This window comes from Juglans regia, chromosome 14, assembly GCF_001411555.2.
Source record: "Juglans regia cultivar Chandler chromosome 14, Walnut 2.0, whole genome shotgun sequence".
Taxonomy (NCBI): Eukaryota; Viridiplantae; Streptophyta; class Magnoliopsida; order Fagales; family Juglandaceae; genus Juglans; species Juglans regia.
This window is the reverse complement of record NC_049914.1, coordinates 3,302,113-3,328,853: the sequence shown is the minus strand read 5'-3', so window position 1 is coordinate 3,328,853 and position 26,741 is coordinate 3,302,113. Positions and strand designations below refer to the sequence as shown.

General features: G+C 33.0%; 3 protein-coding genes across 5 annotated transcripts; 2 read left to right on the top strand and 1 right to left on the bottom strand.

Annotated features, from left to right (window-relative positions):
* Positions 1 to 2,008: 2,008 nt before the first annotated feature.
* LOC109015497 (pre-mRNA-processing ATP-dependent RNA helicase prp5) lies at positions 2,009 to 10,660 on the bottom strand. The gene is made up of 7 exons (XM_018997976.2): positions 10,424 to 10,660; positions 7,109 to 7,711; positions 6,308 to 6,396; positions 5,819 to 5,918; positions 4,409 to 4,663; positions 3,212 to 3,384; positions 2,009 to 2,547 (listed from the first exon to the last, which is right to left on the bottom strand). Exons 1-7 carry the CDS (start codon positions 10,577 to 10,579, stop codon positions 2,259 to 2,261), a joined length of 1,665 nt encoding a protein of 554 aa, XP_018853521.1. The 5' UTR covers positions 10,580 to 10,660; the 3' UTR covers positions 2,009 to 2,258.
* A 5,187-nt stretch (positions 10,661 to 15,847) lies between these two features.
* LOC109015504 (GABA transporter 1-like) lies at positions 15,848 to 19,267 on the top strand. The gene is made up of 7 exons (XM_018997983.2): positions 15,848 to 16,099; positions 16,213 to 16,443; positions 17,110 to 17,207; positions 17,746 to 17,932; positions 18,026 to 18,156; positions 18,344 to 18,577; positions 18,705 to 19,267. Exons 1-7 carry the CDS (start codon positions 15,970 to 15,972, stop codon positions 19,083 to 19,085), a joined length of 1,392 nt encoding a protein of 463 aa, XP_018853528.1. The 5' UTR covers positions 15,848 to 15,969; the 3' UTR covers positions 19,086 to 19,267.
* Positions 19,268 to 23,033: 3,766 nt separating this feature from the next.
* LOC109015515 lies at positions 23,034 to 26,381 on the top strand. 3 transcript variants are annotated; one of them, XM_018997992.2, is made up of 2 exons: positions 23,034 to 23,181; positions 23,972 to 26,381. In XM_018997992.2, exon 2 carries the CDS (start codon positions 24,037 to 24,039, stop codon positions 25,837 to 25,839), a length of 1,803 nt encoding a protein of 600 aa, XP_018853537.1. In that variant the 5' UTR covers positions 23,034 to 23,181; positions 23,972 to 24,036; the 3' UTR covers positions 25,840 to 26,381. The 3 variants fall into 3 exon arrangements, with proteins under 3 accessions (XP_018853537.1, XP_018853542.1, XP_018853549.1); XM_018997997.2 differs by lacking the exon at positions 23,034 to 23,181 and adding an exon at positions 23,202 to 23,451 and having other exon boundaries at positions 23,972 to 26,376; XM_018998004.2 differs by lacking the exon at positions 23,034 to 23,181 and adding an exon at positions 23,464 to 23,596 and having other exon boundaries at positions 23,972 to 26,376.
* The last annotated feature ends 360 nt before the right edge of the window (positions 26,382 to 26,741 follow it).

The window sequence follows — 26,741 nt, the reverse complement described above, 5'->3', positions numbered from 1 at the left end:
CCATCCAATTAAATTTAACTAAAACTTAATCATACTAGAATATATAGATCATATTCAAAGCGCGCCATGATTGCGTTTAGCAAAGACCTAGAGATCAACATATATCAGCGCACATGATCATGATGCAAAGCTAGAGGCGTACCGAGATTTCATCATGCATGTACGAGGTAGATTGTAAGAATCATAAATAAATAAATATATATATACATATATAATTAAAACTACTTGCAAAACCCTAGCTTCATATATATTTGTATAGTTATATGTGATTGTGGGATGTCATTGGAAATCACGTCTTCTAATTTAGAATAAAGAATATATAATCCGTTCTTTGGTCAAAACTTGAGAGTTAAATTTTAAAAAGGGTACTGATCATGTTGATCAATGGGGAGTGTGGTGTATTGTCTAGCTCAAATCAGCAAGTGTTGGGTTGTGACATGACACTAGAAAGAGAGAGCCCTGATCAGAAGCATATCACATTGAATGTATCTTTATTTTTTTATTATTTAGTAACTTTCAAGGTCTTGGTGGATGGCGCATCATTTTTATTTCACCAGGATCTTGGCTAGCTAGCTAGCTAGCTTCTTCCATTGCTCACCAACCAGCTATTTTAATACAAAATACTAGAAAATGATGAGTCAAAATGCTTGTACATCGCTCGCGCTATAAGTAAAAAGAAAAAGAAAAGGAGCTTGCTAATGACAAACCACATGATTTGCCAAGGTGCAAGCCAAAAAAAAAAAAAAAAACCAAGTAGTTATCTAGACTCTTGTACATGCATGTATATGCCTAAACCTTAGAGCCAAATTAATAAAAAATGATAAATACACGTCACTTTTTACAATACATTACGTAATTATGTTTTAACATAAATAATAATTTAGTAAAATATTTTATAAAAATAACATCATTTTATAAAAATACTCTTATTTTAAAACATGTATTATGAAATATGTTGGGTAAGTATCGTTACTTTTTTATTTTCATTGTACTTGAGGAGTAATGATTGTACGGTCTCGCTACAGCAAAGTGACTTGTTGAACACCCCCTGGCCTCTTTTACCCAAAGAGTTGGTAAGAATTTGAAGCAAGCTACAAAGTAACCAAACAGTGATTTTTTTATTTGGGAAAATTTGACGTTGATAATCATTTGAAAATTAGAACTTAGAAGTGCTACCGACAATGGTTGTCTTGGAAGAGAAGTTGGCAAGAATGTGAAGCGGCTACAGAGTAAATAAACAAAAGTGTGTGTTTTCGGAAGATTCTTTAACAAAGCTATTCATTTTAGAAATCAGAAGTGCCACCGACAATGGTTTGAGTCTAGGAAAGAGGCAACAACCTATAATGTCTGTGGTTCACGATTTGACATCCTTAATAAACTCATTTTAACATTGTTTTTCAATAATTAATTATATTGTTAATTTACACGATCGTGTCTATCTTATTAACAAAAACAAATGGAAAAAAAGGCTAAACTAAGTGAAATGATTCAACATGAAAACATATATATTTGATTTTAACAGCTCAACGATGGGGGTAGGTAGTAAGCTGCCCAAAGGTTGGGAAGTCTCCCTCATCTGGACTGAGATAAGTATTAAGGTATATATCCCATTAGAATAATAGGAGACCCGATCTCTTTGAAACCATGAGAGACCAGAAATATATAGTTCTGATATCACCCTTCAATTCCCTAATCTCAGAATGATGGTAATGCTACTGATTGGAGATGTTCAGATGTCCCATAAATGGCACAAAAAATTTAAATATTTCAGATTGCATGTTTTAACTTCGGGTGTTTTGGGCATTATAAGTTGCATTGATACAGTCGGGTTCAAGAAAAGTATTATAATGTTCTGAGCTAGAGGGATATTGGGATCAAGAGAAAAGAGATTTTGAGCATAATAGAAGGTATACTGCTAAATGATTGTCCTTAGAGAGAATACTTTCTTACTTATCATGTAATTGGCAAGAAGAAATTAAAGCTCTTCATTACAAAATAGAGATAGATAATCAGCAAATAGCTCTTCCTAGTAGCTGGGATTATGGATATTCCTCATTTCAATGTCATTTATCAAGAATTGAGCTCTATCTGAACTCGACAAAACGGTTATGAGAATATGACACTCTAATATCCTCTCAGTGACCGCTGCAAAAGCTGGCCGGCAACACCAAAATACAAATGATTCATTTTCAACAAAGTATGCTAGCAGCAAAGGTAGAAAGAATTTAGACAAAATAATGATGAAAGCACACCCAAATTCATTGTTCCCGTGTGGAAGATGTCAGACACAAGTCTCTTAAAGCTTCAGGCACTGCCTGTCCGCATTGTTCAAGGATATCAGTCAATGGTTCAGCAATGGCTGCATTTTCTTCGGTTAGAAAGCTATGCAACGCACCATTGACGGTGTGGCGAGCCATTCTAGTGAGAACGTGCACATAACTGTCGATCGGAAGTACGAAATTGGGTATTATTACAAGACAATACTCCTCTAGATCGGTGGTTTTTATCTGCTCCATATTGATCATGGAAACTTCATTTTTCATTTTGCTGTAAAAAACAAGAGTAGAAAAATAAGATCAGTTAAATGTACATATCCTTTGTATTGAGGTTTCTATTTACTCACAACCAAAGTCTATTGCATTTTACTATTCCAATTGCATGCAAGGTTCTCATCAGGGGCATAAAGCTAAAACTTCTTTCCCCATGCGACTCATTCATCTCTTTACCCTTTACAAAACCCACTTCCACACCCTTACTCCTCTCGCTACCACTAACCCTCCTCAAGTCTTGAAACAGAAAACCTTTCAAAACTTAATTCCTTGCCTCAGTAAATCCCAAACCCTTATCTTCACCTTTAAAAAACCTGAAAGCACAGACTTTCTACCCTTTAGCCCACCATCCAGTCATATCACAACGCAATGTCCGGCTTAACAGCATATTCCGAGATCAGACACTTCCAATTGTAGACCATTTTTTCTTCTTTTTTGGGGAGTAAGTACTTTTTGCCACCACAATTGCCAAGAAAAACGTCGGCCTTTTACCTAAAAGCCATAAGGTTTAAGGTTTACAGCATGCAACCAAGCAAAACATTTTGATGATGATTGATCGGGTTCAACACAAAAATTGTGGCTTCAAACCCATTAGATGGAGAAAAAATAACTTCTGATTTATATTAGCAACAGAATCATCAGAATATAATATTCTTGTTCACCTGTTTTTAAAGTTTGATATGGTGCATGATGAGCCCGTTGATATAAAATAACCCTTGTTTTTTAGGGCAGTGACCATTTCACTAAACTTGCTATCTTTAACCAATATGTATAGCACCTTCAAGGGCTGAGACAACAATTTATCTCCATAAGCTTGATCAAGAATTTGGATACCCTGCAAAAATCAGTGACTGTAAGAAAATGCTATTTCAAAGAACTATTGCCAGGCAGACTATGATAATTTCGTTGATAAAATATGGACAGAGATTCGTGGACAAACTCTACCCTTGTGACAGCGTTACCAAAATTATATAGAAAAGCTAGCTCCCCAAGAGATAAATTCATGATGTTTTCTAAATGGTTTCTCTCAAACTTTATTAGAGAGAATATCTTCCAAGTGGTTTTTTGCTTCAAATAATTCGATAATTATACAACTCTACTAAAATCAGCACAATGCTTTCTTCACATGTTTACCAAATGCTAATTACTTGAAAAGCTAGTTGGGGGTGTGTAAAACAAAGAGTAAAGGCCTATCGACATCCAGAGACATTATAATCAGTGAAACAGAAAAAAATGAGTCAGCCTGGTATCTCAGTATTGAATAAAACGATAGGCGACACATCTTCTCATAAGAGACATGTCTGCTACTTGTTTCAGTCACTTCAATACAAAGAAACTGTGTATTCTATACTGACATCTGGTAAATATCTAGCCAAAAGGAATTTAATCAATCACAAATTGCAAGTTTTGTGACATGGTTTCTCTTTCTGACCCAGTGGAAGTTTTTTTTTTTTTTTTTGTTGATGACATAGAAACTCACCAACGCCCTTTGGACCCACCCATCAGAACTACATATCAGGTAATCAGGGAAACTCAAAGTGCAGAATCAAACCCAGGATGTCTGCGTTTACAGCTCATCCCATGTTCATTCTTTTGACCACTAGGCTGTACCCTGACAGGTAAAAGCTCAAAAGTACAAAATAGCAATTCCCTATACATTAGAGAAATCTAATAGAAACTTCCAGTAAAACAGATATTAAAAGAATAAAGACAAATTTATCACTATAATACCAAATAAGCAAAACAATAGGGAAGTGCCTCAAAAAAAGGACAGCTTTCATACAGTTGTTTGTGCTGTGCAAGTAAGAAAAAAACTCGAGTTCAATTTTGTTTCTCAACATACTGATTGGCATACATACCTTTGATAGTTTTTCATCTTCTGAGGCACACACGTTCACTGACTGGATAATGCATGAACTTAGACTGGTAATCGTATCGTTAAGAGATATTCTATGGATTGATCTAGACAGAAGATTTTGAACCAATGGAACAGAGGCATGATTGAAGCAATCATTGAAAACCACAGTAAGGGGAGTTCCTGAAATTGATTGCCTAATGGATTTCATCATATCAGGATTACCACCATTTGAAAGAGATTCAAGTCCATCAGCAACCTATACAAGCATCAAAATATTAAATTAGAGATGAATGAAGCTTGAAGTAGCAAACCCATGACAATCAAGGGCTTTCGTTATATCAATGACATAGTACCAACTATATTTTCATACAGGAATCACTCAAAGACAAAACACCGATGCAGTAAAGAGGAATAGTGTGGTCACTGACGAAGTATGAAGCAGAAACAAGGATAAGGGTATGTTTTCAAAGAATTGCGAGAAAAGAAGGTATGTAACTGGCTAGATGCAAGGATCATATGGGGAAGACAAACAAATTCCCTTACATTAGAAACCACATCATTGTATCTTCAATTGTAATGTATTCTTTAAATGAAACTTATATAACCTTCAGTCACACAAGCACCAAACAAAGGAATCTTTCCCTACTCATCAATACTAAACAAAGTTCAAATCTTAACATTTTTTTGATAAATAAATCAATCTTATTAAAGCACAGAGGAGTGAAACCCATGAATGCAGGAAGTATACTAGAGAAACCCCCACTTAGATGAGGGGCAAGAACACTATTTATATAAAAATATGAAAATTTATATTAAAAAATTATGAACAAAACTTCTTGATTGCCTATAAAAAATGAAAAAAAACAGTTTCAGATAGTAGATAAGTATAAAAAAAGAAGTGGATCCAATATTGAAAATAAATTTCGGATATCACAGAGTATCCGAACAGTACTGGTATCTAATGGTGATACAACTTGCTAGCAGAAGTATCTGCTTGCCTAGGTAGTCAGGACATGATTAATGTTTCCAAAACACAAATTCCATACATAAACCGTCGACAAATGAAAAAAAAATCATATCTTTAAAAAGACCTACAGGATGGCAACTAAAGAATTATCTAACACAACCAAGGAAACTTAAAGCCCATAATTTTATCATCAGCACAAAACATCTTTATATATCTAGTTTCCATTTTATCTTTTTAAAAAATTGCATGTGATAGGAAAAGAGCCTTCTCAACTTGACTATGCCTAAACCCCAAGAAACTGAAGTTAGCAACATCGATTACTTTTATGCCACCCAGCATCATCTGGGGGCTGTGTCACAAGGACAAGAGCCAACAGCAGAGGAATATAAGAAACAGGTAAGAAATGATGGAGAGCTAAAATAGTGTTCACATAGAAGAAAATACCAGCAAGGAAACACCAGATATATCAATGGCCTTAAACATAACAAGTTCCAGCAGCCTCTCAGGTGTAGATACAAGGAACTCAGGCTCACAGCTCTTTAAACTGTCAAAAACAAAACAAACTTTGAATGAGAAGCAAGACAAAGACTAACACCCGAGTTCATTAAATGAGATACTATTTGAGCAAATAGCACATGTAAAGATGGAGCCCAATTTGATGAAAGCATATGCAAATAAGCAATTACATCCATGCAGAAAAGCACAAGTGAATGCCAGCACGTATGTATGCACACATACAGAAACAGTTTAGGCTTGATTATTATACAGGTCATTTGCCATGGAAGCAAGGTAAAAAATATTCGATAAATTATTGAATGACATGGTAAGCAGGTAAGCTTGTCAGTGTGCAAGCAATGACTACCTTTTAATCAAATACATTGGCTACATCACCAATGTATGTTATAAAAACAAAATTGTAGATGCAACACTTACCCTTGAATCTGGTGATCCAAGGATGCCCCAGGATGTATACTCACAGTGTGTATTCCAAGAGCCTTCAAAGGCTTGCAGACTGAGCGAACCTGCACATAATAAATCAGGATAGAAAATTATCAATAAATTACATACTGGAAAGATATTTATGAGAACTGTTTTCCAACTACATACGGGGGATAACAGAACTTGATAAAATTAAATACTGGCTTCTCTGACTACATACATGAGAACTGTTTTCCTCATTTCTAGAAATATATGAGAACTCATTTGAAGGATATTTGTTAATCCATGATCATGATATAAGGTCATTGTTCTTTTCAAAGAATTTTGAGCTCATTAAAATTTTTCTGCAAATTTTACTTATTAAAAAAAAAAAAAAAACTGCAAATGCCACTTATATATAAGAGGCATAGTTTTGTGCAAGGAAATTGAGTCACTTTGCTTTAGTAGCATTTCACAGATGCAGTGAATAACACCTAGCCAAATCCCTTTCTAGTTTCATATTTGAACTTCTTTGTATACTTGTGTAATTGGGCTATGCTTACTTTTCTATCAAAACAATTTTATTTTACCTATAAAAAAAAAAAGATTTTACCAAAGGAAGAAAGAGAAAAGGTAAGGCACTATAATCATCATAACAACTTTTCACAAAACCATGAATTCCCAATTACCCGCAAATTAAGGTACTGAGATAAGTGAAGAAACCACAAATAAAAAAATATATATATCTTTAGGACATCAAGAGGAGAAAAACAATTAAGATTGAAAGTAGTAGGAAAAATAATATATTTACAAAACCTTAGCTGCTTTCTCCTGGGATGGTACAAGGAATAAAAGAAAGGGGCTCGCAAATGATAGACCTTCTTTCTCCTTTCTTGCAATGGTATCAGCAGCAATGGAAATCATCCAAGCAATTTGCTCTACTGTAGAACTAGCTCCACTTGTCTCCAAAATATCCTTCCCAGCTGAATAACATTTCCAGAACTCGATTCCCCATGAATTAACAAACAATGGCTGGTCCTCTTTACTAATGGAGGTACCATCATGTCGCAATGCATTTTCGATTGAATTCAGGCACATAATAAGAAACTTCGATGGACCATTTGAGTTTTCACGGACCAATCCATTTTGACAATGGTCACCTACGTTCTGAATCACTTGAACCTTTTCTTCTAGGTCAACAAGATCATTATTAGATATCTTTGAACTTTTTACCTTATCCTTGAAGTCCGTATTTGGTGTTTGGGTTCCTTTCCTCAGTGCAACACCCTTCCCATGAACAAAACCCCTCCCGTCTTCTTGACGAGGTACTCGCTTCTTGGGTTCCTTTCCCTCAAAATCCTTTTTCCCAAGCTTGTCGTTGAAAGGATCATCAGGAGAAGGAAGGCTAAAACACATCCCCTGTAGTGCCATGATAGGGTCATATATGATAATCTACTAGGAAAATGGAGAAAATCATCACAAAAATTTCCATAAATCGGTATAAGGCATGTCATATCAAAGAAAATAACAGGTACATTGGGTCATTTTCTGTAGCAAAGATCTCATTCGTGCATAATTTTTTTTTTTTTATTGGCACTGGGTGTCCAGGAACAACATCCCAACTAATCCCGGAGATGCATAGGCCCTCGGCAATAAGTTTCCCACAAATGCACCTCGGGTAATTCAAGGAAAAAATCCTCCAATCCGATGGCCCCTAGAGATTGTTTGCACCCTAGGAGATTTGAACTTAGACCTGGGGGGAGCATACCCCCAAACCCAAGTCCTTTACCACTTGAGCCAACCCTTCGGGATTATCACTCACACTTGAGTACAAGTATGCTATGGACATTATGAAAGTGGAAAGTCGCATGAAGACATGATGAAGATGCCCATAAATCATTTGATTCTGAAGCAGTGAAATTCATTACAGAAAAAGTACGATAAATAATTCTGGCAATTTGTTGATTTCTGTTCACTACAAAACAAATACATGTATCAAACACCAGTTAAACAAAACAAAATCCAATACGTCATTTTTCAAACCCTCATTTCAAACAACTTAAAATAAGATAAATGCTATCCTTTACTGTGGTGTCTTCAAATATTCACAACTAGGGGTGTAAACTCAAACCGAAAAACTGGAAAACCGGACCGGACCGGTTTTACCGGTTTTGAACCGGTCCGGTCCGGAACCGGTTTTTAAAACGTAAAAACCGGCCGGTTCCGGTTCCGAAATTTTTTGGACCGGACCGGTTGATTAAAAAAAATAAAAAATAATATTTTTATATATAAGTTTTATACAAAATATTTTATATATATTAAATATTAATATATATATTAAATATTAATATATATAAGTTTTATATATAATGTATAATTATAAATTTTTATGTGAAATTTTATCTATAACATATATATTCATATATGAAATAATTTCTTATTATAATTTATAAATTATTACATAAAATGTTAAATACTAAATCAATAAAAGTTTATAACTAATACTAATATATAACTTATAACTATACCAATAGTCTAATATTAATACCATTATATAGTCCAATATATTAATAAAAATATAAATCAATTTTTTTTAAATCAATTTTTTTTTTTAATAAACAAATTTTTAATGACAAATTATGAAATTTACATTTTAAAAAAATCGGAAAACTGGACCGGAAACCGGTAAAACCGGAAGTACCGGTTTAAGAGGGTAACCGGTGCGTAATCGGTTTTGAAAAATACAAAACCGGTACATACCGGTTCGGTCCTAGATTTTATCCAAAACCGGACCGGACCGGACCGGTTACACCCCTATTCACAACAATGTATGAACTATTGTATTTGAAACATTTTTGTGTCTGTTTCTTCAGCCTTTAAATGAAAACCATAAAAATCAACTCTTAATTTCCTGTCCATAATGCTTTTCTCAACAGACCAATCTGAGCATTTATGTGGTTCCAAATACAATGAAGGCCAAGCAAAATACACATCAGTACATCATGAAATAAATACATTTATTGGCCTTTTGGCTAAGATCAGACATATCCTGGTATAACCACATGATAATCATTGAACCTCACTTCAAACAAACATGAAAACAATATTAAAGCTATCAAATCAATATGCAATTTCTTTTAGTTTACAATATTTTCACCGCAAATACAATAGCATACCAACGAATCCCAACATTTCCGGATAGTAATGTTTGAAATGCAAAAAAGGCCTCATTAAAGATGCATTTTTACCCCCGTGATTTGATTAAATTACACACATAAAACCCGATTAACACAATCTCTAAAAGAAAAAGGAAAATAATCGTGGCACTGGAATTTGATCAATTGTTCATAATCTCACGTCTTTTAGGTCCATGATTATATCTTATTAATGAATTAATAATTCAAACTCATTTATTAAAATTCATAAGAAACCCAAAAAAAGCAAAGCACCAGAGCCTCATTGATTTTCTTTCAATTTATTCTTTTCCAGTATTTCCTCAGCAACCGAACGAAGTATCCGAACCAATGTGGCAATGCATGCTATGAAACTCAAAACCCACACCTGAAAATCGTCCCAAAGAAAATAAATTTCAAACATCAAACCAAATTCAATAATTCAAGCAATATGTCTATGGCGGTGCATTTGGAGGGAGAAGTTTTGAAGACCCATGGCGGTCAATGGATGAGCTTAGAACTTTTTTTTCAGTACTTTTCTCCATTGGTCGATTGTAATTGATTTTCATGGCACGACCTTTCATGAATTCCTTGTATCACTAAGCTAACATGCTTAGGCGTTGCTCTTGTATATGTCCCGCTCTCGCCTACTGTTTTGATCGATACAAATTTATTTGCCGATCAAAAAAATAAAAAAACCTCAAGTAACCATTCCCGGTCCGCGAAAACAAACTAATAAACTAAAACTAAAACTTCAAGTACTTTCTATTCGGTTTCCAGTATTTTCTAACGTACTCTCAACAACCGAACAGAGCGTTATAATAAAAATTACATACACACCAAAACCCAATTCATGCAACTCCATTCAAAGCGAGGAAAACAAATCAGTTGCATTAATCGAACATCCAAAAAGATTCCACCATCTTCCCATACATCATCTAAGCAACCAAACAAATACCTCGCACATGCGGCGTTTTCCAGACTTGCGGCGCTTCTTGGAGGCAATAATGGCGGCGACCCGAGCAGAGACCGAAGCAGAAGAGTCCTGCTTCTGAAGCCTCTTCCGGTTCACCTTGCTCTTCTTCCTCCTCACTGCATCTTCACCTTTCGCCATTGCCGCAAACAACGAGAGTGAGAGAGAGAGAGAGAGAGGGCTTCAAGGTCGGCTACTGCAAACCTTTGTTGAAGTAGCAGTATAGATATTTAGGAAAGAGTTTATGGGTAATATGGTAAACTATGATATTTTTTATTTGGGCATGCGTTTAATTAGGCCCAAAAAGACTAAAGTTATTTGGGCTGGACTGAGGAAATCGGGCTTATAACTGGTCAGTGGCCACTTGCCCAAAAGAATCTAACCGTTCCCATTGTTTTGTATAACATAGAAGAGTCACCCTATGGCCTATGGGATAAACTGTAGTTCTTCGAGGAATACTTTCATTTATCAACCTATTAATTTTTTAATTTTTCTTGACATGACGTGAAATGATTGAAAAATTATGGGATATTTTTCATTTTGCTGAACGTCCCGAATTCGATGTGTTTTGAATGTTGTGTTCTTTTTTAATGATTAAGAAAATATATTTTAATGATATTGTAAAATTTTTAATTTTTTTAAAAAATATTTATGATAATTAAAAAAATATATGAAATTAAAAAAATAAAAAATAAAAAAACACCATTTTGCCTTTTCGGTGAATTTTCGAGTTACATCTCTAGAGAGATATATCACTACTCTTTTCACTTATTCACTCATTTAATACCATGTCAAAATGGAGGTCTGTTCGTAACCTTCCCCAACCAACTCAAAAAAAAAAAAAAAAAACACATTAATTATAATATATTGAATGGTGTTTTTTCGCTTTTCAGTCTGGTTGTCTTCCATCGGTTAGTCTATGATCTGCCTTGATCAACCGACCTGAGTGGTTTTGGAACCAAAGAGCTAGGCTGCTTTGATGGAGTGGAACTCTCCCTTAAGCATTGTTTGTTTGAAAAGAAAATCACTTGGAATTTGGGGCTCTAATCTAATTTCTGTTTCCCCCAAAACATGTTTATATCTGGCCCATGCATGCATGCGCGCCCTTTTACTTAACTTTCATGTAGACTTTTATGACTATAAGTCTGCCAATAAGTTAAAATTTTCACGTCAATCATTTTGTCTTAATTTTTGTATTTGCATGGCATTGGATCGGTACCGGCAAAAGCAAGCACTGCTCTTTTGACTCCTCGCCTCTTCGAAGTATTGCTTTATTGTTTTGGCCATATCGGTATTATAAGTACATATAAAATCGAAATACATCGATGAATATTTGAATTATACAGAAGTTTTATAAAAATGCATATAGAGAAATGATAGTTATAGTTGTGAGTGTGTAAATACTGTTCAATCATTTTGAAAAAGTAAATAAATACGAAACTCATATGAAAAAAATTAATTTTTTAATAGTATATCCCACTTTTTTTCAAAGCGACTACATGACGTTTGCGCACTCTATGACTATACGTTGCAATACTCATTCATATATAAATTGAAGGAATTTGCCGTGACATGTAATATTTACTTTAGAATCAAATGAGTTTTATAATTTGACATCTTACATCAAATAATGTTAATTTATAAATTCGCTTTTCTGAGTTCTGGTTTATACAGCTATTCTTGCATATTTTTTGTGTATTCTATTGATATGATTGATCAAAAACAGTTATTTTATAGTAAAGAAAAAGTGATGCAGCCAACTATATTAATAAAGGGAAATGCTATGCATCTGCCCCACACCGGCACACACTTCACATCACTTTTTTTTTTTTTTTTTTACACTCAATAGGTTGAGTGTGTGCCGGTGTGGGGCAAATGCAAATATTTTTCTATTAATAAAGTACACAAAGACTGCACAAAAATGACTGCACGTAACGTTTTTGTTTTTTTCCACAATGCATATAGATGAGAAGATTTTAGTTGGATCTTAATCATCTTATATCAAGGCACAAGGAACGCACAATTTAAATTCAATAAATGTATTTGAATTTCTAATTAAGATAATATTAAAACCAAATCTTAATTAAATATCATATAATGAATCATAATATTCCAGCCATCATGTATTTTAGACACTGTCACACTGAAGTGCTTTTGAAATTCTCTCTACTCATACCTTGGATAGAGTAAACAGGTTCTAGAAATCAGATTCAAATCTCAAACTAGCATTTCTCTGGACTGTCAAAATTAATGTTTATTATCAAAACGTTTGGTCAAAACCATTTTTTTATATATAATATAAGCATGAAGGTTCAACATTTCCACCATCATTGAACGGTTCAACATGTTTATTTTCTCTGCGGAACATCGATCAAAGGGCAAAAACTATAAAAATCTACAAATTAAGAAGTTCGTTGGTAATCTTCATTTCTAATTAGAGAAATGCTTTGGTCATAAACAAATCTCATAAAAATAAATTTATAAACTGACGTAACTTGATGTAGTACGTTAAATTATAAAATTATTTTTATTATAAAGTAGATCTAACGTTTGATATGAAGTCAGGTCAATTTATAAATTTATTTTTATAAAATTTATTTATAACTGTAATGTTACTCTTTTAATTACCCACATAAAAAGAGAGAATTATCATATTGGTAATGATAGGAAGACAAAATAATACTAAATAAATCATAATTTATAGGCCAACAAAATTACCCAGACTTGTGTATAAAAAGCACGCGATGGGTTGCTTTGACTTCCATGCCAACTTTTAATTCTTTAATGTGCATGGCAATGATACGAATAGTCAAACACATTATTTTTGTACAACTCTTAGTGAATTCAAAGACGATTACGTGAATTTAGAAATTCAAATTAGACGAAGAAGAGTTTAAGGTAAGTTTGGATTCTAAATTAATTTTATTTAATTATTATAATTTTTTAAAATTTTAATATAATAAATAATTTAATTTTTTTAAATTTTAAAATAATATTATTAAAAAATAATATTTTAATAATATTTAATTTAATTTATAATTTCTATCTCAACTCAATTTAACATATAATCACAACATTAAATTATAAAATAATTACGTCCCTGTCAATCGTCATTATTCAAATATCATATATCAGACTTGTTCCAACTTCCAACCACGTGGGTCAAAAAGCGAGACACTTGGAATATTATTATGACAGGGATAGAACCGTAGAACAGATATTTAATACAATATTATTAATTTTGAATCTAAATCTATCAAAATTAAATATGATGTAAATAAATTAAAAAATAATAATAATTTATTAACAAATTATGTATTAATCATTTCTAATTCTTATTTTATCTATAAAAAAAAAAGCAGATAATGATAGATTAACTATTTCTTACCACTCATTTATTATTCTCTTTATTTTATTAAATTTTATTATTATTTTCTTTTACTTAATAATTAAAGAAGTAACTATTAATAAAATTATATATTTTTTAATTTTTTGTAATGATTAATGATATTAAAAAATAATTTTTTGTAATAATTAAGAATATTAAAAAAATAATTATAATAAAATAATAAAAAATAAAATTTTAAATATATTATAAAATAATAAAAAATAATAAGCTTATTATTATCCAGGAAATGGTATCCATCACCCTTCATCTACTCCGTTGATCATTCGTCAGTTAATTGGATGAAAGTCTTTAATAAAAAGCTCGTGTATGTGATTTGGACTTTAATCAATAATAAAAAAAGTATTGTTTGTCTCTATCAATAATCAATGTACTTGGCTGTCAACCTTACAAGGAATACTTTTACCGAAGCGTCCAAAACAGTGTTCAACGAACGATATAGAAAAACTTATTTTTGAACGTAGTATGGGTGTAAGAAAATCGGAACGATGGGTTTAGCGGCTTGTAATCAATTCGGTGCGGTATAATTAGACTCTAATTATATTATTTCAATTTTATTATTTAAATTTATTAATCTTACTAATAAATTAGATACTACTTATATTATACATAATTGAACATTAAAGAATTAGTAATTATTAATAATAAATAATAAATTCTCACTATTAATTTTAGTATTAAAAAAGTTACAATATTAAACATATATAGTGTCATACGTATAAATAGTAAACCGAAAAATCGGATCGGATCGGACCAAAATCGAAAAAATTGAAAGTTTAGATTTTGGTAATGAATCGATTCATATCGATTCTTAAATTTTCAAAATCGGTATATATCAGTTCGGTTTCAAAATTTCTCCAAAACTAAACCGATTAGGCGGTTACAACCCTAAACGTAAGTCTTGCTTTTTAAAAAAAATAGTATGCTAGAGTTGCACACTTCAAAATTGTATATAATATTATTCAAATATAAAATAATATTTCACAACCTGTTAATCTTAAAAAAATAAAGGTTGGTTTGGTTATACATATAAAACTATCCCATCTCATATAATCATTATAATTTTTTTAAACTCTCACATAAAATATAATAAACAATTTAATTTTTTCAAATTCTAAAGTAAAAATTATATTTTAATAATATTTTATTTAATTTTTAACTTTTATCTCATTTCATCTTATATGTATAACCAAATGAGACATGATTTAATTTAATCATTTCAACCGGATTTTAATACTTTCTCACTAATAGGTTTAAGATTACTACTTTTTTATGCTTTATTAAATTATCAATTATATACAAAAGATCAAGCACTAGTTGATATAAAATTATGAATTCAATCCCATAGAGATTCAGGCTTTTGAGACAAATATCATGAAAATAAAAATCGGAGACAACAAAAAAATCATCATTTATTATCCTTATAATGGATTATTGTTAGAATGCACAGCGGAAAAGTATTTCAACTTCAACTTATAAAATTGCTCTATAAATTTTTTCAGATTGATAAATCTCAAGCATTTTTTCTTAATGGCGAAAGTGTATTACGTAGTATAAAACTATAGTAACACTTAACAAATCTACAGCCTAAATATTTTATCAAGAGAGAATAAAAAGAGAGAAAATTTTCTTTTATGTATCAGATGGAGCCAAAACAGATTTGAAGAAGACTATATATACACGGCTGGCCACAAATTTGAAGAAGACTATATATACACGGCTGGCTTCAATTATGTTATTAAAAGGTTTTTAAGCCATGCGTTACAAGCAAATAACGCATGACTTTACACTGCAAAAGGGGGTCAGTCCCACGTGGGCGCCCCTCCATCTAACAATTATATATATACTTTAACGATATAAATATATATATTCATTCACGCTGGCTTTCTCTAGAAGAGGGTGACATACAGATGGTTTGTTCAACTATAACTGACTGTTCACTATTTAATTCTATAGCGATATTTGAATATTTAGCAGTCTATAGTGACCCCGTTGACTGGATCACGCTGGATTGTTTTTTGTTTCTTTCTAAATACTGTCATCCACTCATCCCTAAACTGGATTCTATTGCACAGACGGTATATTCATCACCACGGATCTCTTAGAGAAAACAGGAGCTAGCGCAATGGCAGCTGATGATCTGGTTCCAAACTCCAGCTGCAAAAGTACTGTATCCACAGTTGGGAAGCAAAATAACCTTCTTGATCCTTCAAAAGAGCTCGATGCTGGAGCTTTATTCGTCCTCAAATCCAGAGGTGAATCAGTAATTATTAACTAAGAAGTACTTGTTTTTCATGTTGCTATCCAGTTCTTTCTACTTTCATGCTGTATATTGTGGTTATTTGTGAATGATTCGAGGTATTTTCAGGGTCATGGCTGCACTGTGGGTACCATTTGACCACATCGATCGTGGCGCCGGTGCTTCTGAGTCTTCCCTATGCGCTGACTTTGCTAGGCTGGGCGGGTGGAATTCTTTGCCTGGTTCTTGCTGGTTTGGTCACTTTTTATTCCTATAATCTTCTATCTCTGGTTTTGGAGCACCATGCACAGCTTGGTCAACGCCACCTCCGGTTTCGGGACATGGCCAGAGATATTTTAGGTGGGTCATCAACTCATCATGTACTCTGCTTCTCGTGCCATTTCCTTCTATATTACTCATGAAACCTGTTTAATTAGAAAAAAAAAACATCATGTGCAAATTAAACAATACTTATGGCATTTTTTTCCCGGATGGCTTACAAATAACATGAAACTAATCATCATATCCTTTGCTATCTGACAAACTGTGGGTATTTTTCTTTTTCTTTCTGTTCTGGTGCTGTTCCTTATGGTTTTCTTTCAAGTTTTGGTCGGTTTCGATGATAGTATTTTTTGTACCAATCATCGTATCTGCGAATGCATTTCCTTTTTTTTATTTTCAGTGTTTCATCCAAACAATGAAAATCCATATGTAGTTTTGCTTTAAAATAATTTTATTCACGACATTTTAAGGTGCCATTTACATAGTAAGTTGAGATCATGAGACTAAATGAGATGATTTTAGATGATTTGAATAGAATATTGTTAGAATATTATTTTTTAATATTATTATTTTATAATTTGAATTATTTATTATATTTTATGTGAAAATTTGAAAAAATTATAATAATGAGATGAGATGAGTTGAAATCATTTCTTAATCCCAACGGGACATTTAAGTCAAACAATCTTATATATTTAACTTATGCTAACATATCAAAGCTATATAATATATATGCGTTGGCAGGACCTCGCTGGGGCAAATATGTTATTGGGCCACTTCAATTTGGAATATGCTATGGCGCAGTTGTGGCTGGAAGTCTTCTTGGAGGGCAGAGCCTTAAGGTCAGTACCATCAATATTTACCTATTAATTAAAGTCCTTTCATAGTCTCCATTGGACCCAATTATATTTATTAATCAACATCTCCATTAAGTATTTCAAATGGCCTAAAGCATGGAAGGAACGACTCTGTTTCCATGGGGCCGGCGTCTAGACTTGCCCTTAACATTGCTCCTCGTTTTGCTTTGACTTGTACGTACAGTGATAAAACCAACCATCTTTTTCTGATGGTCTGGCAGAACTCAATCAACTTTGAGACATTTTGCCACTTTCTACTATTCATTGCAGGCCAATTTTGAATGTAATCACCTTTATCGTACTTTTTCGGACTTGCTTTTGAAAATAATAGCGGACATTGCTCTGACCCCAACAGTATATATAAAACTAGGAAATAGAAAAGCAGAAAGAAATCGCCTCGGACTCGGAGTGGGTTCCGGGGCACGTTTTATAATTTATAAGTCATCCACTTAAATGAATAAATACGGAATTTATTTTGATTTGTTTCTCTGGTTTACAAATTTGTTTATTTGTTGGCGCGCAGTTCATTTACTTGCTCTCAAATCCAAACGGGACAATGAAGCTATACCAATTCATTGCCATATCTGGAGGGCTACTGCTGTTGTTGGCCCAGATACCATCATTCCACTCCCTGAGGCATATCAATCTTATCTCTCTTGTGCTTTGTCTTACCTACAGCGCTTGTGTTACAGCCGGTGCAATACACATCGGTACTTACCTCAACACACAATTTCCTGCATGTAAACATTTTATATATCATGTATTGCTCACGTAATACACGTACGTACACACTTCTCTAACAGGGCATTCCGAGAACGCTCCTATTAGGGACTATTCTGTACACGACACGGGAGTAAATCGAGTTTTTGGTGCTGCTAATGCAGTGGCAATCATTTCTACTACTTATGCCTGTGGAATTATTCCTGAAATACAGGTACGTACGTACTCTTTTTCAACGACAAACTATATGTACAGTTCCATGTTTTGGTTAAATTGGAGCTCTGGTTTGCTAAACAACGTTTAGATCCTAAACATCAGTAGCACTTAATTAATGCTATTCATTATATGTTAGCGAGAGATCAACTAAACTGACTTAATTAGATTCTTCCATAAAAATGCAGGCAACCATAGCTCCTCCAGTAAAGGGCAAGATGTTCAAAGGTTTATGCATCTGTTATGCTGTTATAGCCACGACTTTTCTCAGCGTTGCAATCTCCGGGTATTGGGCATTCGGCAATCAGGCCATGGGGACAGTTCTTTCCAATTTTATGGGCAACGAAAAGCCTTTGCTGCCAACTTGGTTTCTCTTGATGATCAATGTTTTCACCCTTTCGCAAATATCGGCTGTCGCAGTGGTAAGGCCAACTCAACTAGTTAGCATTGAAACCCTGCTTGACGTCGACATTAGTACTCCTTCAGTACTCTTATCTTTTGGAAGCATTAATAAATTTCATTGATACATTGAATTGGTTGAATTTGCAGGTTTACTTGCAACCAACAAATGAAGTGTTTGAAAAGTTATTTGCAGACCCCAAAATGGATCAATATTCCATTCGTAATGTTGTGCCAAGATTGATTTCCAGGTCCTCATCAGTGATTATAGCTACACTTTTGGCAGCTATGCTACCTTTCTTCGGAGATATCATGGCACTTTTTGGGTCATTTGGATGCATTCCTCTTGATTTTATTTTCCCAATGGTTGTCTACAACGTGACTTTCAAGCCCTCAAAGCGCAGTCTTGTTTTCTGGTTGAACACATTGATAGCAGTAGTATCCTCAGTGTTGTCCGTTGTAGGTGCAGTAGCATCTGTTCGACAAATAGTTATTGATGCCAAAACATACCGATTGTTTGCTAACGTGTAAAAACTACATTAGCTAGGTGTAGTGTATCAGATCTAATACAAGAATGATGAACACATGATGTTTCTCAAAATGCTTAATTAAGGCCGCATTTCATAACACAGTAGTATTAATTTGTTCTTGCATGTTCCATATGATTTGGCACTTCTTTCCAGATTCATTCCCAAGCTTGAGGATGTTTCCATACGTTGGTTCAACTTTCGATGCCAAATACCTAGTATTTTCCTCGGTGAGCTAGCCTATAAAGAAGAATAAAGTGGTCTTATTGGGGAATATTGCTAGGCGAAAGATCAAAGGCTTGGATGATCCTTAAGTTAGACTCTGATCAGTAGTAAATTAAGCTTCTTATGCAAATAGATGAACGAGTGTCCAAGAAGGTTTTAGCTTACTTCTTGGACTATACATAAATTAACAAGCCTCTTATTTGTTATCATCAATTATGGTGCGTATTGGGGACGTACGCATTTTATTCCTTTTATGTACCTCATCAAATTCTATCTTAGTTTCATATTTCTATTTTTTACTTTGATTACAAAATAATTATATAAAAGTAAACTCACAAAATAACGTGGTTTGATGTGATACGTTAGATTGTAAAATTACTTTTATCGTAAAATAAATCTAATGAATTACACAAAATCACATTAGTTTATGAATTTATTTTTAAAATTACTTTATATTTGTATTACTTTTCTAATTTTTTGTATAATTATAATTAGGTAAAGTAGTGAGATAACTTTTTTCTAGAATAGATTGCCTCTTTGGAATCTTAAAATTGTTTGGGACCATGGCGCCCTTTTACTGCCTACCATACTTTTCTAAATGAGTAATATTAGATACAAATTTTAAATAAAAAAGTCACATATAAATTTTTTGTAAAAAAATAAGTTTTATTAATAAATAATAATTTTTTTTACACTTTTTAAAAATAAAATCCACTTTTTACAAGAGTTTACATAGAATTTGTCTATTTAAAATTTATACAAATTATTTTTCTTTCCAAATTCCATAAGCTAATTACGGAAACTAGATTGTTTTTTTTTTAAACAATAAGTTGTCGCATGCTTGTAGGAGATTAAAAAAAAAAAAAAAACACCAATCATCTCATTGGGAGTGCATGACACATTGTTAGACAGGAATATTCGGTAAGAAATCATATAGATCAACGTCAGACCCTGAGGCCTGAACATCGATCTTGATAAGCACTGTACACGTTGGTGCTCGCTAGACAGACAGACAGACAGACAGACAGTGAGAAACAATTCATAGGATAATGTCTCGAGTCATAAAGGCTAAGGCTTCGTTTGGTTACTAAACATCTCTCAACTCATCATTATAACTTTTTAAAATTTTAATATAAAATATAATAAATAATTTATTTTTTTTAAATTTTAAAATAATAATATTAAAAAATAATATTCTAATAATATTTTATCATCTCAACTCAATTTAATTCAACTCATTTCAACATCTAAACGCAACCTAAAGCATGCCATGCTGTGCAAGTTCTCATTCATATCACGCAAAGCCATTAGTCAAAGAGATCACAATCAAACAGTCGTTAAGAAATCATTAAGCCTAACCCAGATGCATGTTTGGCAACCAAGCACTTGAGTGTTTTCCACTCCAATTTCAACCCTTTTTTTTTTCCCCAACATCTCAACATGTTTTTACTTCTTCAATTAAAAATAAAATTCTATAACTTAAAATAAAAGGAGGAAAAAAAACAAAAACTTAATGGGGTACCATACCACCCCGCGTTGCCACCTCAATTACAATTTTTTTTTTTTGTTTTGTTTTTCAACTTTAATCTAAATAATAAATATTTTCTTAAAATATTTCTTATAAACTCAATATCCAAATATATTTTTAAGTTTGGATTCACAGCTTTCACAAAAATTTATAACATTTTATTTCTTTTTCCACTTTTTAAAAATTTTTAATCCGTTAGATATTTGTCAAAATGGGGAAATACCAGAGTTTTCGCTTTCTGGATGTTTGAAGGAAATCATTCCGTGTTCAATTCTTCCTCATTTATTAAAAAATATGTGTTTAGATAATGAGATGAAATAAGATATTTTATAAAAAAATATGTTTAGATAATGAGATGAGATAAAATATTTTAATTTTTAACTTTTTAAAAATTTGATAAAGTGATGGATCTTACCAATTATTAAAAGATATTTTTAATTATTGAACTTAAAATATTATAAATATATTAAAAATAAGTAATATTTATTATTAATTTAAAAACTCATACATATTTTGACTTTTTCAAAATATATATTTTTTAGTTGGTCGTGATTATTTCAATATTTTTAAATATGAACGTATTTTTTTGTTAAATAAAATTATTCTAATTATAACCTATTTATTATTATATATTTTATAAAATTTGAAATACATTTTTCTAATTATATATTACAATAAAATAAAAAATTTTAATAGATAATTATATATATTAAAAATGTGGTAGTTAGTGTTACTATAATGATATTATAGAGAAAGATAAAATTTTATAACAGATCAACTGTAACGATACTATAGAGAAAGATAAAACTTTATAACAGATCAACTGCAACAGTACTATAGAGGCAGATAAAACTTTATAACATATCAACTGTAATGGTATTACTGTAGAATTAATTAAAAAATTAGAGATTAGATCAAATTTTATATTAGATGAGATCAAATTTTATATTCTATCATTTGAATATAAAATAATTTGTATCTCAGCTGAGCATCAAACCCGGCCTCAGAGTTTTACGCATTCCGTGAACAATTTGTTCTTTTTTTTCCTTATAAAAAATTAGGGAAAAAAAACAGTTAATGTCGGACCGACTTGATGCACCGTCCGTACATTTCCCCGGCCGATTAGCAGAGGGGTCAAATCTGTAAAACGACACATTTCCGCGTGATTGCCATTAATGATTGTGACAGACCTCCCCACTTTTCACGTTCTGCACTTCAGCCCCTAAACTTATTACTATTTGTACGTGTCACTGCTAATTATAGGAATTTCTTGTTTTGTCTCTTAAGTTGCATTTAGATGTTGAAGTGAGTTGAGTTAAGTTGAATTGAGATAATAAAATATTATTTATTATTATTATTATTATTTTAGAATTTAAAAAAGTTACATTATTTATTATCTTTTATGTTAGAATTTAAAAAAATTATAATGATGAATTGAGATAAGTTAAGAGAAATTGTGGTTCTAAACGAAACCTTAATTTTCACTGATGGATGCAGTTCAGAAAATACTTGCAGAAAACGTACTAGCATGTATGTATGTCAAAACTTTTGAGAAAAATTTTTTAGATTTATTTTGCATTTGCATTTATATTTGGGATAATGGTGGGATCTATTAAAAATATATTTGAAAAAATAAATATGTATTTGTATGTTTATAAAACTTATAAGATCTACTTTTTTTTTTAATAATTTAATATATTTGAAAAAATAAATATGTATTTGTATGTTTATAAAACTTATAAGATCTACTTTTTTTTTTTAATAATCATAAGATCTACTCAAATGTATACAAATGTTGTCAAGGTTTTTGTTTTTAAGATTTTGTATAGGGGTTTTTAATACAAACATGCTTGTATAGGTAGAATTTTTAGTATAAAATAATAGTTATATTTGTGAGTATTTAAGTGTCGTATATCATTTTAAAAAAGTGAATAAATACAAGATTATATAAGAAGAAAATTAATTTTTTAATAATAAATTAACTATTTTTCAAAATGACTATATAATATTTATATATTCTACGACTGAATGTAATATTCTGGTGATAGTAAATATTTCTTTGCTAACCTTATGATGCCGATAATTTTGAAAAAATATGAGATTTTTTTATGTAACACACGAGAATTATGGGACAAACACACAGAGAGAAACGTAGGAGGGTCTAAAATGCAAAATGAGCACTAAAAACATCACTAGTATGTCTTTAATTTCACTCGTTTTCGCTCTTCCTGTCTACAATTCTCTCTTTTCTCCATGTGGCTCTAGTTCCAGTGCACCTTCCTAGCTCCTTCCCCTCCTCTCTGTTTCAGCTTCCCAGCTTCGCTTTGGACTTTTGAACCCGTGATCGGTTAAGTTTTTCTCTATTTCCGTTTTTGTTTTCCTTAGAATATATCATTTTTCTTTAGTTGCTTCATGGTGTTTGTGTAAATCTGTGTGATACACATGGTTTAGATATCGGGTCTGCCATTTTTTCATTATCAAGCGTAATGTTTGAAGTGAAAGCGCGTACTTTTGGTGCAGAGGAAATGGTTTTGGTATTTCCTTCTCTTTTTTTCTTCTCTGATGAATTTGGTTTTGGAATCTGGACGATATGGCGGCTGAGATCGTGGGATTTGGGGTATGAATGTTAGGTTCACGTCATTGTCGTTTTCTTGTTTGTGCATATTTTCTGGAGAACTCGTGGCAGTCGCTACTTGCCCAAAAAAAAAAAAAGAAAAGAAAAGAAGAAGAAGATGAAGAAGAACTAGTTGCCTCTAAATCGCGTAAGCTGTTTTTGATTGGCACCGGGTTTTCGGGAGAGCGTCCCGACTAATCCCTAAATCGTGTAATCTTGTGAGATTGTTCTTTTTGGTTGATTTGGTGGCTGAGAAAATTGTGGAAAATAAGGAGTTAAAAAAAGAGAGAGGTTTTGATTTCATGCTTCTTGTTGTTCGATTAGCTTCCTAACTAAAAAAATATAGTAAATTTCGATTTGTTTCAGTGATACAGTTGAATACGAGAACAAAGGAGGGTTTGTCAAAAAAATTAGGACAATTTTGAAGAGTCTCTGATTTTCTGACTGTTTGTTGCAAGAAGTTGGATTTTCTCTGTTGTTTGTCCTGACTGTTTAATCGTGTTTATTTTTATATTTACTGCAGAATAAAACAATATGATGGTGAATCTCGCTTAGAGATATTGTTCCTTGGATTTTCTGGGGTAAGAGATGGTTGCAGAGTCGTGGTTTCGCAGTCTGTGGAAGACTCCACGAAAGCATGAGGCCCGTCCTGGGAAAGTGGTGATTGGAGTGTTAGCATTCGAAGTTGCAAGCTTGATGTCTAAGCTGATTCATCTATGGCAGTCTTTAAGTGACTCCCAAGTTGCTAGGTTGAGAGAAGAGATCACAAACTCAGTGGGCATAAAGAAGCTTGTCTCAGATGATGAGGATTTCATTGGTGATTTGATATGTGCAGAGATGTTTGAGAATATGGTACATGCGGCAAAATCTGTAGCCAGGCTTGGCAAGAAGTGCAGTGATCCTAGTTTGAAGAGTTTTGAGAATGCATTTGGCGAGTTGATCAAAATTGGTACTGACCCATACGGGTGGGGATTTTCATGGAGGAAGATGGAAAAGAAAGTCAAGAAGATGGAAAGATTCATTGCCGCCAACGCAAACTTGTATCAGGAGATGGAAATACTTGCTGATCTAGAACAGACTCTAAGGAGAATAAAGGGTAATGATGACTCAGGTGGTGTAAATTTGCTTGAATATCAGAAAAAGGTTGCATTTAAGCGGCAGGAGGTGAAGAATTTACAACAGATCTCTCTGTGGATCAGGAGTTATGATTATACAGTTCGTCTTTTGGCAGGATCTCTGTTGGCAATATTCAGTAGGATGAAACATGTCTTTGGAATTCAACAGATGGTTGATGCTGATATCAGGGATTCAAGAGATGTGAGCTCTGATTATATCCCTCACAACCAGTCAGTTTCTGCTCTGTTGCAATCTTCGGTTTATCCATCCGATAATGGTCTTGGTAAATTTGCTTCAGGTCCCCTTGGGGGTTTTATTGCTAAATCAGGACCAATCTTTAGAAAAAGTAAACGTAACAATTTCTATTCGGGTCCTATCGGTGGACCAACCATGAAGTCGGGTTCTATTTCAGCAAAGAATAAAAAGGTCAACTTCTTTTCAGGCCCTCTTGCAAGGGGAATGCCAAAATCAGGTCCAATTTCTGTATCAGATGAAATAAAGCGTAAGTGGTGGCAAGGCCATGGCCGGTCACCTGGGATTCATGGGAAAAAAAAGCCTGACCGGCTAACTCATGTTGGACCTTTTAAAGGATGCATGATGGCTGGAAATAATTCTCACGTCGATTGTTACTCAAGTCCGATGGCCGTTCGTTCCAGGAATCTCAATGGAGCCAATGATTTTAATGCAGACCTTCTTGCTCCTGGAAAGGCTGATCATTCTAATATGTCAATCTTCGAATCCAGGCGCAAGTTGTTGGATGCTCCACCCGAAACACTTGGTGCTGCTGCTTTAGCACTGCACTATGCAAATGTCATTATCGTAATCGAGAAACTAGCAGCATCTCCTCACTTGATTGGTCTTGATGCAAGAGATGATTTATACAATATGTTACCCACGAGTGTGAGAACTACCCTTAGGGCAAAGCTGAAACCCTACACCAAGAACTTGGCTTCATCTGTTTATGATACAGTTCTGGCAGAAGAGTGGAGCGAGGCAATGACAGGGATATTGGAATGGTTGGCACCACTTGCTCATAACATGATAAGATGGCAGTCCGAGAGGAGTTTTGAACAGCAGAGCTTGATCTCCAGGACGAACGTTCTTCTGGTACAAACTCTTTACTTCGCAAATCAAGAGAAGACGGAAGCAACAATCATCGAGCTTCTTGTTGGGTTGAATTACGTTTGGAGATTTGGTAGAGAACTCAATGCAAGAGCTTTAATGGGGTGTGCTAGCAGTAGAATGTATGATGAATATTTGGATCTGGACAAGTGACATCAATTTCAGCTCATAGCAATTTCCAACTGAAACTGAAGTCCTTGCTACAGACTGGCCTCGAGGAGTTACATTGTTCGACGGTCGGAACTGACTCGCTGGTACATTAGGCTTCTCAATTCAACTTGAAGAACATCGATCGCATTTTGTGTGAGAGAAAGCCCCACCTACTCCATACATATATCAATGCTGAAATTCTTCGGAGTCAAAGGTGTTGTTCGAGCACGTAAACATTCTTTCTTTCGGTGAGAAGTTCTTGTCGCCAAAAAAAAATGGCTCCCTCTTTTCTCTTCCTCGTAAAGTATACTATGTTATTTTTTTTTTATAAGATGAAGTATACCATGTTATTGGTTAAGCCTGAAAGGTGTACTTATTCGCACTACCTGTTTGTCGTAATCCTGTCAGTACATATAAAAGGCTGTTCTTTTTAAGTGGCGATCTGTATTGATGGTGAACATTGGACCAAGTTATTCCCTTATTTTTGTCCAAGTTTGAGAACTTCAAGGAGGAGATAAATACATGAAGTGGGATTGAAAATATAAAAAAATTATTCTCATAAGTAATTGTTCACTATCACACCCCTTATAAAAACACTTTTACATCTTATGGAAAAAAATATGAGTAATACTATAGAGAAGTCATTATAGCAGTGTATATTTTGTACTCACTGCGTGACTGTTTCTAATTGATTATTCTCAACACTCATTTGGGAAGATGTGTGGTTTACATGATATCACATTATGTGTGCAAAATAAATGTTCTTAATAGTAATTTTTATCTATATTTATTCAAAAAAATTATAAGTGTAGAGTGTGAAAGTGAATAGTAACTGATATATAGAATTTCTCAAAAACATTTATTATTTAAAGAAGGCTGATGAATGTAATCTTTTTCTCAAATGT

Excerpts from the sequence above, each read along its gene's own strand:
- LOC109015504 (XM_018997983.2), top strand. The coding sequence starts at position 15,970 with ATGGCAGCTGATGATCTGGTTCCAAACTCCAGCTGCAAAAGTACTGTA. Across the intron at positions 16,444-17,109 it reads CATGGCCAGAGATATTTTAG|GACCTCGCTGGGGCAAATAT; the intron begins GTGGGTCATCAA and ends ATGCGTTGGCAG. Across the intron at positions 17,208-17,745 it reads TTGGAGGGCAGAGCCTTAAG|TTCATTTACTTGCTCTCAAA; the intron begins GTCAGTACCATC and ends GTTGGCGCGCAG.
- LOC109015515 (XM_018997992.2), top strand. The coding sequence starts at position 24,037 with ATGGTTGCAGAGTCGTGGTTTCGCAGTCTGTGGAAGACTCCACGAAAG.
- LOC109015497 (XM_018997976.2), bottom strand. The coding sequence starts at position 10,579 with ATGGCGAAAGGTGAAGATGCAGTGAGGAGGAAGAAGAGCAAGGTGAAC. Across the intron at positions 7,712-10,423 it reads GAAAACGCCGCATGTGCGAG|GGGATGTGTTTTAGCCTTCC; the intron begins GTATTTGTTTGG and ends ATGGCACTACAG. Across the intron at positions 5,919-6,307 it reads TTGGATCACCAGATTCAAGG|TTTAAAGAGCTGTGAGCCTG; the intron begins GTAAGTGTTGCA and ends TGTTTTTGACAG.